Source organism: Daphnia magna, linkage group LG7, assembly GCF_020631705.1.
Source record: "Daphnia magna isolate NIES linkage group LG7, ASM2063170v1.1, whole genome shotgun sequence".
Classification (NCBI taxonomy): Eukaryota; Metazoa; Arthropoda; class Branchiopoda; order Diplostraca; family Daphniidae; genus Daphnia; species Daphnia magna.
In genome coordinates this window covers 9,028,852-9,044,783 of record NC_059188.1, presented here as the reverse complement: position 1 = coordinate 9,044,783, position 15,932 = coordinate 9,028,852, and the positions used below count along the sequence as shown (strand labels likewise).

Sequence of the window (15,932 nt, the reverse complement as noted above, 5' to 3'; positions counted from 1 at the left end):
GCTATATATATATATGTATAAAATATGCTATATATATATATGCTATATATATATAACATATGCATATGCCACCTGGTGGCAACCGAAGAGTAACTTCTAGGTCTTATGGCGGGATTGGTATACATGTTCCAGTCACGATCCGTGAGTGCAACCGTTTCCGTTTCTATTGTAGCATTTTTTGCGTGTCAAAATTTGTTTAGCACAATTGAGATTCTTAATAATAAGTAACACAGCAAGTGACGAATAAAGTTCATTTTTTATTATTGTCAATCTAGTTCACCGTGTTTGCGAAATTTAGCATTAAAGCTAAACTGACGCCATAATGAGCTGTAGCTTTTTTCGATCATCTATGAGACAGTATAAAAGACTTGATGAAGCACATTTCGTATGGTAAGTATGATAGGTAAGTATACGCTTAGTCGGGTTGGTGCAGTGGTTCGAGTGACATCAGCTTGCAGCTATCACTTGTGACTCCAAATCACGAACCAAGCACACGGTCATTCCTCCAATAATGTGACCGTACTTAGTGCTCGTTGCATTCGAATCCGTTCGAATCAACGTCCTGACTTTTTCTTTCAGGCACGGGCATGGCCTAGGTGATTGCCAATCATGAATTTGAAGAAATGGATACCAAATGATTGCAAAGGTCGCCACTGTGGCAGCGCCAATCTGGACCAAATTCTTTAGTTGGGAGGGAAGTGAGGAACCTTTAGGTTGACAGGAAGCCAGCAAATAGAAGTATTGCATGATACAACTCCATCTGCTTAAAGTTTAAGGCAGCTGAAAAGGCAATTGCTGCTAACACATTCTTTCCCTGAGAAACAAAAATGATTGCCCACAAGGTCAACCCCAACGAAACACAATTGTACTGAAAATGACCATAATCTATAAGGGTGAGTCCAGAGTGTGAGGACAAAGCAAAGAAAACCCATTTGTACTTATTACTCATCTTCAAGCTTCTAATGTAAAAATAAAGTGCACTGACAAAGAAAATACAATCAGACACAAGGACGGACATCCTCATGAAATATTGGTGGTCAAAGTTTTCAAATCCCTGAGACACATGGAGTTTTACATAGTCTTGGTTGATTTTCTTAGCCACCGATCCAGTTAGGTAGCTTTGATATGCTGTGAGAGGAGGGTAATCCAGTCCCCAGTACAATAAATCATTGTCTGTTGTATTTCTATACCTGATGAGATGGATATCCTATGAATAATATCAGCCAACCTATCTCGACATCAAACCTACCAATCCTGTATGGGTAAGTTAACCGTAATTTCCATCCAATGTCTTTGAGCTTCATAATCTCCAAATTTTGGAGGTTGATTTTTGCCAGAATATGGGAAAACTGAGACACCCAGTTTAATGATGATTGTAGTCAAAGCAATCACTTCTAACTTGTAAGGGACCTCCATAGTGAATCCTTACTACGCTATGACTACTATGACGAAAATCACTAAAAATAAATAACAAAACGAAAAAACCAAACAAAAAAACAAAAATAGCTGAGTTAATTTAGTGTCTTCAAGTCGCAGCCTGCAATTATGGGTAAAGTATACATTTCAACTTGTCTCATCCTTTTTTGTGTGTTAATATGACAATGCAATTGTTGAGTTAAAGGATTTGTATGTTGTATATAGAGGTGGATTGATTGTTGAAAGTTTTGATGACTGCAATTATGTAACTGATTTATTAAAACCAATGGTTTGATTCCAGCAGCTTTTTATGGTATTATGCTGCTACTGGCTGTCGTGTCACTGATGGCTGGGTGGACCATGGGTGTGCCGATGGATTCGTCTTCTTCCGAGTACGGTAGTTATTCATACCAGACGACTACTGCTGCGCCGTACTACACCACTGCTGCGCCGTACAACACCACGACGTATGCTGCCCCCAGTTATTACACTACAAAGGCGCCCGAGTACTACCCCACAACATATGCGGCCCCCACTTACTACACCGAGGCTCCCAAGTATTACACCACCAAGGCTCCTGAATACTACACCACCAAGGCTCCTGAATACTACACCACCAAGGCTCCTGAATACTACACCACCAAGGCTCCTGAATACTACACCACCACGTATGCAGCTCCGACTTACTATACGGAGGAACCAAAATACTACTCCGCACCGAGCTATTACACAGAAGCGCCAGTATATTACACGACAACGTATGCCACTCCAAGCTACTACACCGAGGCTCCCACCTTCTATACCACAAAGGCCCCTGAGTATTACACCACAACTTACGCTTCACCAGTTTACTACACCGAGGCCCCAAAATATTACTCTGCTCCAAGCTACACTGACAACCGTGTCGAACTACACAACTACAGAGGCGCCCAATTATTACGTAGCACCAACTTACTACACTGAAGCCGCCCCATCTTACTACTCCGAGCCGACCTACTACACTGAAGCCCCGAAGAACTACGCTGCCCCAAGTTACTACACCACGACTGCTCCTTCGTACTACGTCGAACCTAGCTACTACACCACAACTTATGCTGCTCAATCTTACTATACTGAGGCTGCTGAATACTACACAACTAAAGCCCCGGAGTATTATACGACGAAAGCTGAATACTACACCACCACTTACGCCGCTCCAGCTTATTACACTGAGGCTCCGCAATACTACACAAAAAAGGCATCCGAATACACAACGTATGGTGCCCCAAGCTACTACACCGAGGCCCCCAAGTACTACACCACCACTTACGCTGCTCCAGTTTACTACACTGAGGCTCCCAAATATTCGGCTCCACAATACACTACAACATATGCTGCCCCAAGCTATTATACAGAAGCCCCGAAGTACTACACTACAACATATGCCGCTCCGGTTTACTACACCGAAGCTCCTCAACAACCTATGCTACTCCCGGCTACTACACCGAGGCTCCAGCTTACTACACAACTACCTATGCAACCCCATCCTACTACACTGATGCTCCCAAGTACTATTAATCGTGAAAATTGCGCTGTCCATCAAGCTCGATGATGGAATATTCAGATTTGATTTTATCATTTACAGTCCTCGTTCCAAAATAAGTATTTCCATTTATGCATTCACTATAGTTAAACATTCGTATGGAAAACGACTATAGTCGTTTTCCATACGAATGTTTCCAAATGAATTGTTGAATACAGATACAATGCCGTTAACAAATCCCCTCGTTCTTTTTATTTTGTATCAAATAAAGCTAATGAAAGCGATTTGTTTCCCTACAACATTGTAATTGCTGAACGCATTTATACACTAGAACATTAGTGAGATTTACATCATTGGTATTCATCAGTCTGGTATAATTTATATAGCTATTTAGTTGCGTAGCATAGAACATTGCTTCAATTGATTGCATTTGCCAATTAACATTGAATTGGGCAAGGTTGAAATCCACTTATCTTTACCGTTTTTAATTGCTTAGCAGGATGTAGCGTAAAATTTTTTAGTTTGCATTTCCATCACTAATGTTAATTTCCTAATTTCAATCTGAAATTCCCTTAAAATGAAATGCTCAAATATTCGGACTAGATGTTAGAAGTTTTGGTTAGCCAGTTTGGATTTTATTTATTGAAAAAAAAAAAAAAAGAAAAAAAAGGTTGTGCTAAGCACTTGATTGACTTGCTATCGAGTAACCTCCAGACCTGCCCGGACGGAGATCATATTGCTGTAGGGGAGAGTGGGGCTAGTTGGCAGGAGGGCAAGTTTGCAATTCTTAATTTAGACGAATTGTGTGAAAGAGGTTTTATTGAAATAATTCATAGTCAAAGATGTTTATCGTGCCCACATTTGTGCAAAGTTTTATAAATTTATCCCAAATAGTTTAGGAAATAGAAAATAATGAAATTTTTTGCGTCAAATCCACAATAGTTGCGTGCTTGGTATTCATCAGTTTTATCTTTTCTTGGTATGCATATAATTTTTAAAAAATATTAGTTTTATAGAAAATTGTGTCCTCTATCGAACTGTAACAATGGATTTGTTTTAATCAATTATAAAGGAGTAATAAAAATTTTTATTTGAATAAACCCCGGGTTGGGGCAAGTTGATACATTGCAACATGGGGCATGTCGGCATAGCCTGTCAAAATGTCAGGGAATTGTAAGTCAAATTTTTGCTAGATATGACTTATGGTGAACAGTGGTATGCATTAGAGGCCAAAATTTTGGCAAATTTTAAGTGTTTCACTTTATACGATGTTCACCTGTGAAATGTTTGCCTGAATTATGTATATTTTTTTTTATTTTTTGCATTTAAGGCTATTAATCTTTATGTAAGTTATCACAACTTATTTCTGAGTTTCCCACTCTAAAATAACTATAGGATTTTTGTTTATTGTAATGTTATTCTAGTTTGTTTACAACATCAACATTTCACTGAAATCCGTATTTGAAATACATGGGGCCAACTTACCCCACTACCACTGCCAACTTACCCCGTTAGTGGGGCATGTAGGCAAATTTTTTTTAGCTTTTTGAACGTTGATTTCGATATAAATTTTTCAACGTAGATCAAATAAAAAAATAGCACGAGAAAGCTAGTTATCTGAGCTTTCTTTTACAATTTTTTGGTGGCAAAATATGAAAAATTAAAGAAACCAGAGAAGAAATAAAAAAAATTGTACCAACTAGCCCCACCCTCCCCTACTATATGATCCACATCGTGACATCGGCTGAGGGCTCTTACCTCTCTATTCAGTCTTGCATTGCAATGGGGGCCAATCCCATTCCAACGCTTGACCTTTCGAGTTGTAATTGGGAGTCAAGTAAGTCTGTATTCATTTGTTGGAAGACAAACCTCTTTTTTTTTTTTCCGACGCCTGTTAAGCATCTTGGTCATGACACAATAAAGTATCGTTTTCCAGCGAAGGAGAATATAAGAAGAATCATGATTGTAGCACACAGTTCCAGCGTTTTCCTTCTCTTGTCCTTACACATAAAAAAAAAAAAAAAAGGGAAAATAATCTGAATAACAAAGGATGTGTTTGGATTCTCTTGTGTGTGTGTGTGTGTGTGTGTGTGATGCTAATCACATAAGTTTCCCTTCTATGGAGGTTTCTGCGTAATTTATATTTTCGACATACACCCACACTCGCTGCATCATATTGTGCAATCGAAAAGGATCAGACACGGCGATGATGTGATCGTTAACGTAAACCAACCTAGCGCAGTTGAAACCATGACGATGTGATTAATAAATTCTGAGAAAAAAAGCTACCCAAAATAATTCGGGCGGGAAATAACAGAACACACCCTGGCGGGGTACTTTTGGTGTAACAAGTAATTTCTATCTATATGTTGAAATAAAGATTGCTTGCTTTTGGGTAGATCTAGTGAAGTTTTAGTTTAGAAAATATCTTGTCGTTTTCAAAAAGTTATCACAGCCTCAAATTTCAAATAAAGCTAAGAAATTTATCTACGCAGACTCAAGTCATAGCTACAACTGGATAAGGAATTAAAAGAGGCAATATTACCTTTCTGATTATGATGCAAACTGATGTATTCCAGAATAGGCCAATGTCAGCAGTTCAATTCATTTTCCTCCTGAATTTTTTTCCACATCGGTTGACCTGTCAAGAAAATTAGGCATCAACATCATCAAATCCATTCGTGCGGCACTGGTTAACTGTGTTTGTTATAAAGCTTTGTATACCTAAAAGGCATTGATGTAATCAGATTAGAAAGATTAGGCTATATCCAGAATCGACAACACACACGATTAACTTACTAGGATACCTTGCGTGGAAAGTGTTAACAAAGAGTTGAGCCTCTTCTTCCCCGACTTCCAACTGTTCGGCTAAACTTTTACATCCCATGCCGTAAACAATCCCGTAGAAGATTTGTTTCGCTTTTTGCCTTTCATCGTCTCTGACTTCTTCTTGCTTTTTCTTTTTCCAAACCGATACAATGCCGCGGAAAACATCGCCATCGGGTTGGCTAAGAACAGAACAAAGACCTGCGTCTTCGCTCAAATGCGCCAATATTCGAAGTTCCAACTGAGAATAATCCGCCGAAAGCAAGATAGTTCCTATATTTGAAGTACAAACTTTTTAAAAATTAACCTGCCATCAATGCCCAGTTAAGCAGACAGCAGACAGCCATAAAAAGATTTCATAGAAATATGCTACTCATATGCCACCTGGCATATGCCCATCTTGTGCCTACGTTAAAATACCTAACTACAACCCCAAAGCAAGGTACAAACCCCCCCTCCCCACCCCCCTAAATGGACTTCGAATTCTTGCCTCATCGGTCCCGTGCTACTCACGTGCCACCTAGTGCCAACCGAAGAGAACCTTCCCGGTCTTACGGCGGGACTGATACACGTTCCATTCACGATCCGCCCAGCCAATCATACTGCTGCAGTAAGGATGTTGAACGTCTGGTTTCTTAACCGTTATTTTAATTTGCGACGTCATAAAGAGAAGAGTATCATTGTAAACTATCGTCGGTAATTTACGTTGCCAAATAGTGTCTCCCATCGAACTGCTTTTTTCATTGCTCGCATTGACTAATGTTTCCATTCTCGTCGTTTTCGCAAACCGTAGGCCTACGTGGTTTTGTTTATAAAATCCAAATAGAGTCGTGCAAATAACTTATGGATCCTCGGAAGTGATTGATTTAAGTGAAAACTAGCACTGCGTGGGATATGTCAAACCAACGTCACGGTAAAACCCACAACACGGTGGAAAACCAATCCGATTTCTTTTGCAGATACTATTGCAATTTACAAACAATTAACACAGAATGCTGTTATTCTTTCTATTAATAATACTTTGATGGCCATTAACGATTAATTCAACTTGAATATTGTAAGGCATTCTCCCTCTCGGGTGAATGGCTTTACGAATTAAGACAATTTGTTGTGTAAATAAACTCAGAGGCGTATTTACCCACAATGATGATTATGTATTACTAAGCTGAGGCCAAAGGTTTACAAAACGAGTAAGGATACATGGACGTGAGTCCCATTGGGAAACTGAGCGTGAGATTCGAGACAAAGTAATTTGATCTTACCGTGGTAGCGCGGGCGTACAAGCGTGAGGGGATAATAGGAGAAAACGGGAAACAATACTACTTGCCGACACGTATAGTATTTGGAGTACGTGTTGAGAAGATAATTCGAATACACACGACGCTCGGAGAGGAAAGAAGAACAAAATAAGTTGGAGGAATAACTAATGGATTAAAATGAATAAGCTAACACATCAAGATAAAAGTCTACTGTTTAAGAGTGACAATTCAAGCTAAAGGCGACTGAACGTCTTGCAAGCTGATACTTGTCTGACTCTTGTCAGAAAGTGGGTTCACCATGAAACGTCGCATCTTCGCATGTGGCGTGATGTTCGTGACGCGTAGGTGCGTCACACGCGTGAGTCAGAACCCGGAAGTTTTATCTAGGTCAACATGGTTGCACATGAAGCAACTAGCAAATACGTTTGTAATAGTGAATAAGAATATAATGTGAATATAAAATAAGCATAAGCAAATAGATCATATTGTGGGTATCTGCAAAGGTATATATATTTAGATGGCTTCGTTACATCACTCCCGGTTGCGTGAGATTACGTCCCGTAATCTCTCATTGAATTCGAAAGATCCGGAAGTTGCGGTGGTCGAAGTTCTCCATTTGGGACAGCATAGACTCCGAATCATTTCGAAAAATCCCAAGCAATAGCAGATACGCATGAGGACCACACCGGAGACACAGAGTAAACCGATGTAAAAATAATCCTTCAGTTTTCCCCACCAGCTGGTGTAGGTCCCGACATTGGATGCTGTTATCAAAACATTGGAGGTACTCAATGCTTCGCGTACCGAAGATATATCTTGTGAGTGTTCGTTCATAGCTGCCGCAATATCGGCCATGATATTCATGTGGTTAAGCATGGTATCACTGTATGCTGGGTTGCTGCGATGTTCGTAATCAGAAAATTTGACATCTTCGTAACGAAAGGAGTGGGCGAGTGACTGCTCAGGTAAAATAATATTTGCCTCGATTGGGTCCCAGGTGTTATTACGGAATGCGTACGGCTTGCCATTAAAGTTGACAAATCCATTGGTCCAATAACAGGGTGAAAATTTTACAAGTTCCCATCCATCAAGGTTTATTGTAAAGTTTTGGAATTTTGGTTGTGGACCGCAAGAGGTCACTACGGTGTCAAATGTGACATTTAGTTCTTTGCATTGAATGACGACTGCCGTTCTACCCAAAGCTTGGAGTTTCGTGCACTGGGGTAAGTTTAATTGGGAAGCCGCTAACCATCCATTATATTGAGCGGCTGCGATAGCTCGTTCGTGTTTCGCCTTTCGGGAATCACATTGTAATATTTGAATTAGTCTCGCTAATTCATTTTCGTGATCGGTGAGTTGATCGCGAATATATTGTATATTAGCTGGTATACTGAAAATTTCAGCGTTAGGTGGCGGTGGTGTCGTTGTTGATGCTGAAGAAGAATTTTCCTTTATCTCTCCTGTCAAAAGGTATAATTTTGGTTGACCAACGACATCGTAAGCTGATGTACGGTTCGTACAATTGGGTTGAAGTGGAAGACAAGGAGGTCGAAGAGTTAAGTGAAAATCTAGTTGATTTTCGTCATCCTGTAGACGGAATGAGTTTTCGCCTTCCAACTGTCTTGTTAGTGTACCGACACCAGATTCAACAAGTCGATTGATTGGTGCGGTGTGATGCGTGTAGGTAGTGTCCCATACCAATGTTAAATGATTATGTGACAAGTTACCTGCCGTCGCGGATGCTGTGCCAATAGGTGTCTGGAAGTTAGTGTCTTCACTTTGTTGATAAAGTTGCACTTTTTCAAGGACGCAGTTAGTAATTTGTGCTGTTACTGTACTCATCCAATATTTCAAAGGTGTTGGATCGTGATCGAATACATATTTATTATCCGAAGCTTTCATCTCATTTCCGTTGCACTTTTTATGGTTAATCATGTCGTTGCACTCTGAAGGTGTCGTATCGATGGAAATTTTGTCCGGCACAATCACTACCTGGCCGAAAAAAACTCACAGTAGTGTGTTTAATGTTTTTCCATTTTGCGCAAATATATCCCGGAAAATGAGCTGCTGCTCGTTCTTCACTGTAAACACCGTATTTCACTTGAACACTATTTTTGTCAATTTCTTTTGGCCGGCAATTTGCGTCAGAGAATTGAAGAATTCCCATTCTTAATGGCTCTGAGCAATCGCAAACGGTTGTTTCAAAGGCTTGCGGACGAATCCAGCAAAGGCTTAGCAGTAGGAGAAATGGCAATGGCGACATTTCTATAGGCATAAGCAAAACAAAACAAAACAAAATTTTGGGAAAAATAGTACGTACAATAATGGAATAAAACAAAATAGACGAAACTTTTATGGTTTTCATACAAAACAAAAATAAAATCAAAGAATGAAAAGGGTAGCAAAAGATAAAAATGGGAGTAACGTATTCTAGGCTTAAAAATGTCAAAGATTTTCCGTCGGCTTTTGCTAGACACGCTACGGCAAAAGGATACGTAAATGAAATGTCTCATATTATAATTTGATTAAGCATAAAGAGAAACAATATTGCAACAATTAATTAGTATTATTGGAAAGAGGGGAAGCTAAACATTATTATTGAAAAGAAAGAATTTAAAAATAAACATTCATTTGGCAAGGGGAATAGAAAAGAAACGTTAAAAAAATGTACGGCGAGAAAAAAAAAATTTAAGGATCATATGCGAAGTTGAGAATTTTCTAAGTCCAACACATGGAAAAAGGGGTATGCACGGAAACAGAGGGGGAGGGTGGTGTGAAATACTAGCAAGTGTGTAGGTGGCCTTGAAACATTCCATAGTCCAAGTTCCACATTTTAGCGGCTAACTTACGAAAAGGGGAGCTAAAGAAACGGTAAACCTAAGTGCGTGGTGTGTGGGGAATGCTATAGCGTTGGTGCTGACGTTTGGGCGTGGCACATTGAAGTGGCATTATCGAAATACCGAAGGTATGGAAAGGTTGTCTATAACTTAACTATATGAAATATGGAATTATCGATATCATTTCTGATATCGTATTTATCGCTTATGTTTACTGATAACCTGCGTATATGCAGTTTTTGAACTGTCATATGCTGCCTAAAGTTATATGTCCTCAAATACGATAATGTCAATGACTATGGCAAATAACGATGGGTTTATAATTATAATATTAAATATTTGTTTGTAATTATTGTATTGGGAACCGAAATAAAAGGTAAAATGAAAGAGATACAAATTGGGGGGACATGAATATTTTAGTAGGGAGGGGGGTAGCGTTCTTGATTGCAATGTAGACATTTATCTTCATCTGCCCACGTCACTGGTGGCCAGAATAACGGGGGATGACGGTTTGCCGGATCCAAGTCCAGGATTTCCTTCAATTTCTCCGTAGCCTTCCTCCATTTCTTCATTCGGATCAGCGCTACCAGCTGATCAGTGAAGGCGTTCGTTACGTAGTCCAATTCCTCCATCGCCTCACGACGACTTTCTTGGAAGGCGGCGTTGTCGATCCGCGGTCGCTGCGCGGTTCCTCCACTAGTGGTTGGCGGGTTTGGAGCGGGTCCGCAGCTAGTCGGAGCAATACCCGCTGTCGCCTCCTCGGCTTCCTGTCGGGGGCGTTTTTCTTGTGGCGTTCGGTTGTCGGCTGTAGTGGTGCGATTGTCCATTTTTGTTTTCTTCTTAGCTCTCTTTTCTTTCTTTAGTAGAAAAATTGTCGGAGTCTGGAATGGAAGTGACTTGTGTTTTCCGGACATTTTGGTTTAAATAGTGGAGTCCGTAGCTGGGGTGGATGTGTTTTATTATTTTGTTGGCGTCCGTATTCGTATAAAATTTTATGTTGTTCACTGTTGTTCACAATTGGAGTAATGCCGCCGTTTTTTGTTACATTGTTGGCAAGAAATAGTTCAGATTTCAACAATTCGGGCGTGGGAGCGTTGGTTGTAAGAGGCAAGGGTTCAAATATCCATTCCGCCAAAAATGTTTAACTTTAAAGTGAGTTTAATCTAATGATTGTAAGATTGAAAGTTGTAGGAAAAGAAAGTGAGCGTTTTTAAGAAAGTTGTTTTGTCAAAAGATACTATTAACTAAGTAGAAACCGATAATTATTAGGATTGTGGAGCGGTTTGTTCGGATCCGTGAGTGAAATTACTTATTTCACAAATCCGTACAAGTTTTGGAAAAGAATGTGAAGTGTATAAAAATGTAGAGTTAGTCAATGTGATAATTTGTGAATCAATAAACCTGAAGAAAATATGCCCAGCGTGTCATTTCTTTAATAAAATTAACGTTTCAGTTCGCGGTTCGGTTCGGGTTGTTGGGTAAACCGGGGTAAGTGTCGGTTATTGGGTCGAACCGGTTCGTTATCGGGTTGGCGGTTCGAACCGAGTTACCCGGGCACCCCGTCACGCAATGACGGTTTTGGCCCAACAAATTAGTGCTGGACATATCTTAATCAGACCTTGAATCACATTTCATTTTGTCGAAGGAATGTTTGGGTTGTTGGTTCTGTTATTCTGTTTCTATTGTGTTTATTTACTCAAAATATAAACTACTCTTAAATGTAAAGATTGAACGATAAGTAAGATAGGAAAGAGCGAGGGTAAGTGGAATAGAATGTAATTGTAAATAAACACAGACTACGATGGACAGGGGAGAACATGTAAGTAAGAAGAGTGGAGTAATTGTTCTGTTCCCGATCCTTTGTTTGTATTTTCTTTATTCCTGGGGGTGTTTGCGTTTTTGACGTTTCGCTCCCGGTCCCCATTGTTGCGGGTGCCAGTTGTAGAGTGGAGGATGACGCCTAGTAGGATCCAAGTCTAGGATCAGTTTAAGAGTGTGGACAGCGCCGCTCCAATCTTCGGTGAAGATCTGCTCGCTTAGTTCCGATGACAGCTGAGCTGTTTTTTCTTCCAGGTGTCGTTCGTACCGGTTGCGTTCCAACTCCCACGAATTGTCGTCCACGGAGTCCGGTGATTGTGGTGTCTGGCTAACGATGGGGACGTTTCCTTGCTGGGGTGGGTCCCAGCTCGAGTCGTCTAGCTGTGCCATAGGAATTAGATTTTGTAGGGAGCTCTCACCGCTTGGGGTCGCCGGCAGCTTGTTTGAGGCCCACGCTTCAATTAGTTGGTAGTTAAGTGGTGGGGACTTGGGGTTTTGGTCCATTTTAGAAATTGACAACTTTACTTGATTTGATTGACTGTGCAGAATGGATTTTGAAGGGTTGAAGTGTTCGTTGGTTGACAACTGAAAACGGTTTGTTGGTCGACTAGGACTTTGTCGTCCTTTAAATAGTCGGTTGACCGCTATTTGTTATGGAATTGTTTGGCTTGTGTTATTGGATTCCATCCACATAACGACTTGTTTTCTTCGAGTTCTTTGTGGGCGACCGGCAAAATTCGCATGTGCAGTTTCATTCACCGACACGTTAACATCGGACTCCTTTGTTTTTACAGAGTCGTTGTGATTGTTTGTATAGTGAAAAGTAAGCGAAAAATATGAAGAAAGGAAAAGAAGTGAAAGAAGAGTATAGGAGGCGGAATAGTAGAAGAATTCTGGACTCAAGGATTACTACGGTAATGTTAATATAACTTCCCTATTATTTTATGCGTATTAATTATTTTATGATAAGTAAAAGAAATTTTGTTTGTCAGAGATGGAATGACATGCTTGAATATACGCATTGATTGTACCCCACGCAAAGATAGTTGGTTAGCAGGCTTGCCTGCGATGCGTGGGTACTCGGGTTCAAATCCCGGGGGAAGCTTGTAAAAGGGAACAATGTGCGTCGGCTCCAATGTACGGAAGGTGGGTCACGGTGGTTTACCATCGTGGCCTTTCCACCCCCTTCTTGTACATTTACGCCTCGCGCTCTTCTCAGCTGTCTTTCCGTTGGCCGTGTAACTCTTGTGGGTGGCAAGAGTTGGCTTTCGGAACTGACTACTGACGATGGAGATTTGTTCCTTTCTGGCTAGGGGAGAGTCTGGCGCTGGACTCGAACCTCGTTCGAACGGCTTTTGCATTTTTTTTTTTTTTTTTTTTGAAATTTTTAAAGTAATTTTTCCGCAATGTAATTATATTTAATTCCAATTCCAATTGAATAAAAAAAAATTTCTTTCTTTTACTTAATCTATTTGGAGACTATTCTGATTGTTACGTCTGCCGTTTTTATTTATGGAAAAACACTACTGAGGCTACAACGCTTTGACGAGGGAAGGGAAATACTGATAGGGAAAAGAATACAGGATAGAAAAGTGATAGGCGAATAACAGAATATAGCCATATTTTCTTGTTATTGGACTCCATCTCGATAACGCAGAGGTTTTTGTCGATTGCGTTGCGGGCGTCTGTTAACATGAAGTTGTTCTGGTTTTTCAGCTGAAAAATCTTCCTTGGGCTCTGATGATGGACGCTCATCTGCCTTAACTTCAGCGCGTGCGCAGTCATCTTTGTTAATTGCGTCTTTCTGAATTGATGTTGTTTCGTCGTCGGACTCGTCTGTGTTAGAAGTATTATTTGCTGATGAAGGTCGATGTACGTTGATGACGTCGTCTTGTTGTTGTGAACCATTTTCATCCGCCAAAAGATCACTTGTTTGTGCGGTGTCGTTTTCGGGGCTGTCACTTGCCATTGTTTTCTCGTGATCTTGATTTTCCACGGCAATGTCATGTTCTTGGGTTTGAGTCGCAATTGACTTACGAAATCGGTTTTCAAAATCAAAGGGGTTCTCAATTGGGGGACAAAGTTCTGTTTTCCACAGCATTGTCTCGTACAGTGGTTTTAAACGATTTACATGCGTACGTTGACATTTATAAGAATTATCAGCTATATCAACAGTACTATTATTATAAACTTTTACTACTCTATAAGGGCCTTTATATTTTGACGTAAACTTCCTACTATCTCCATCCTTAACTACACGAATATCTAATAAGACTCTATCGCCTACAACATATTTCTTTTCTTTTGCTCGCTTGTTATATTGTTCGCGTTGACGATTCCGCGCTTTCTCGGTTTCTTCGCGAACTCGTTGGAAGCTATAACGCAAGCGATCAGTTAAATTTCCTACGTAATCAGAAGCAGATTTAAAGGTTGAAGGGGAAGCATCTAAAAATTCATTTACAGGAATATTAGGATCTCTACCGTGCACTAAATAATAAGGGGTTTCAAGTGTCGAAGAATGCGTAGAACTACGGTATGCAAATAAAACATCATCTAACATATCTTCCCAGTTGGAATGCTCTCCATCTTTTAATTCTTTTCGTAACATTGATGTCAATGTACGATTAAATCTTTCTGTTTCTCCATTGCTAGCTGGGTTGTATGCTGTCGTCAATCTTTGGTCAATTTTTAATTTTTTACAAAAGTATCGGAATAATTTCGAAGTGAAATTGGTTCCTCGATCAGAAACAATAGCTTTAGGCATTCCATGCCTCACAATAATTGTTTTGTAAACACATTCCGCTGTCGTGTGAGCAGTTTGATCTTTCAACGCAACTGCTTCCACCCAGCGACTAAAATAATCCGTTATTACTAATATATAACTGTTACCATTTGGGGAAATCGGAGTGATAGGACCTAAAAAGTCCATTCCTATTACTTGAAACGGAGCTTTCGCAATTTCGTGTGGGTGCAAAAGTGCTCTATATGTTGAAGGAGTGTTGGCCATGCAGATTTCACAAGCCTGGCAATATTCTTTAATATCAGCCCTCATAGTCGGCCAATAGTAATGATTTTTCACTTTCAAGTAAGTTTTATAAAAAGCTAAATGTCCTCCCATCGGTGCATCATGTAATTCTTTTAGCACAAGATGACGGAGTGACAAAGGCAAAACTAATTGGTGATTTAATTCGTTCCGCTTGCTATTTGTAGAAGGCAATTCATGGCGATAAAGTGTACCTTCTAGAATTTCAAAGTATTCAATTTCTTTCACCCAATCGGGCTTAGAGACGCAAAATGTTTCTTCGAGTTCGCCTGTTTCTAAATAATTTTTAATTGCAACACAAAGATCATCTTCCATTTGCTTTTCGCAAATGAATTTGATATTGGTTGACGCTGGCTGAATACTAGCAATTTTTAAGCGAGACAAACAGTCAGCATTTTGATGAATACGACCTGGCCTATATTTTAATTCATAATTGGTCGCTGCTAAAAGTATAGCCCATCTTCCTAATCTTCCATTGTTATCTTTTTGGTTCTTTAACCATTGCAAAGGTCTATGGTCACTAATAATTTCGAACGGTTTATCTAAAAGATAATGCCTAAAATGTTTAATTGCATCAATTACGGCCAATGCTTCCTTTTCTGTCGTTCCATATTTCGATTCAGCTTTTGTCAGTTGTCGACTTGAATATGCAATTGGATGTTCATGACCATCCTGCATTTGAGAAAGTACAGATCCTATTCCATAATCGCATGCATCAGTAAAGAGTAAAAATTTTTCATTGAAATTTGGGTAAGCAAGAACTGGGGGCGTTACTAGAGAATTGCGCAATTTCTCAAAAGCAAGTTGTTCCTCAGTTCCCCAAGCAAAAGGTTTTCTACTAAGATCTTTATGAGTTAATCTAGTCAGTGGTTTAGCAATTGATCCAAAATCTTTAATAAATCGTCTGTAATATCCAGCAAGTCCAAGAAATGACCGTACTTCGTCAACAGATGTAGGTGTTTTATAGTTCACTATCCTATCAATTTTTCCAGGGTCGGGTTTAATACCGTCTGTTGAAATAACATGACCGAGATAATTTACCGATTGTTTTATAAACTGGCATTTCTTAAGCTTTAATTTTAAATTAGCAGCCTTTAATAAGTCAAAAATTTCACGAATATCACGTAAGTGATCTTCAAAAGAGTCCGAAAAGATGATGACATCATCCAAATATACTAATGCTTTACTTCCTAAAACGTCTTTCAGTACAT

General features: G+C 39.7%; 2 protein-coding genes and 2 pseudogenes across 4 annotated transcripts; 1 reads left to right on the top strand and 3 right to left on the bottom strand.

The window, feature by feature from the left end:
- Positions 1-244: 244 nt before the first annotated feature.
- On the bottom strand, positions 245-1,416 carry LOC123474616 (annotated as a pseudogene).
- A 318-nt stretch (positions 1,417-1,734) lies between these two features.
- Positions 1,735-3,282, top strand: LOC123474614 (annotated as a pseudogene).
- A 1,423-nt stretch (positions 3,283-4,705) lies between these two features.
- LOC123474624 (DNA polymerase theta-like) lies at positions 4,706-6,127 on the bottom strand. Of its 3 annotated transcripts, none has more exons than XM_045176901.1 (3): positions 6,076-6,127; positions 5,738-6,005; positions 4,706-5,662 (listed from the first exon to the last, which is right to left on the bottom strand). In XM_045176901.1, the coding sequence occupies exons 1-3, from the start codon at positions 6,109-6,111 to the stop codon at positions 5,592-5,594; spliced, it is 375 nt and encodes a 124-aa protein (XP_045032836.1). In that variant the 5' UTR covers positions 6,112-6,127; the 3' UTR covers positions 4,706-5,591. The 3 variants fall into 3 exon arrangements, with proteins under 3 accessions (XP_045032836.1, XP_045032838.1, XP_045032839.1); XM_045176903.1 differs by having other exon boundaries at positions 4,707-5,579; XM_045176904.1 differs by having other exon boundaries at positions 4,707-5,579; positions 5,746-6,005.
- A 770-nt stretch (positions 6,128-6,897) lies between these two features.
- Positions 6,898-10,218, bottom strand: LOC123474611. Its single transcript, XM_045176876.1, has one exon. The coding sequence runs from the start codon at positions 8,956-8,958 to the stop codon at positions 7,555-7,557; it is 1,404 nt and encodes a 467-aa protein (XP_045032811.1). The 5' UTR covers positions 8,959-10,218; the 3' UTR covers positions 6,898-7,554.
- Positions 10,219-15,932: the final 5,714 nt, after the last annotated feature.

Bases quoted from the DNA above. Each gene is read 5' to 3' on its own strand.
- LOC123474624 (XM_045176901.1), bottom strand. From the start codon at position 6,111: ATGGCTGTCTGCTGTCTGCTTAACTGGGCATTGATG. The intron at 6,006-6,075 runs GCAGGTTAATTT...GATTATTCTCAG, and splicing joins TGCTTAACTGGGCATTGATG to TTGGAACTTCGAATATTGGC. The intron at 5,663-5,737 runs GTAAGTTAATCG...AATGCCTTTTAG, and splicing joins TTTCCACGCAAGGTATCCTA to GTATACAAAGCTTTATAACA.
- LOC123474611 (XM_045176876.1), bottom strand. From the start codon at position 8,958: ATGATTAACCATAAAAAGTGCAACGGAAATGAGATGAAAGCTTCGGAT.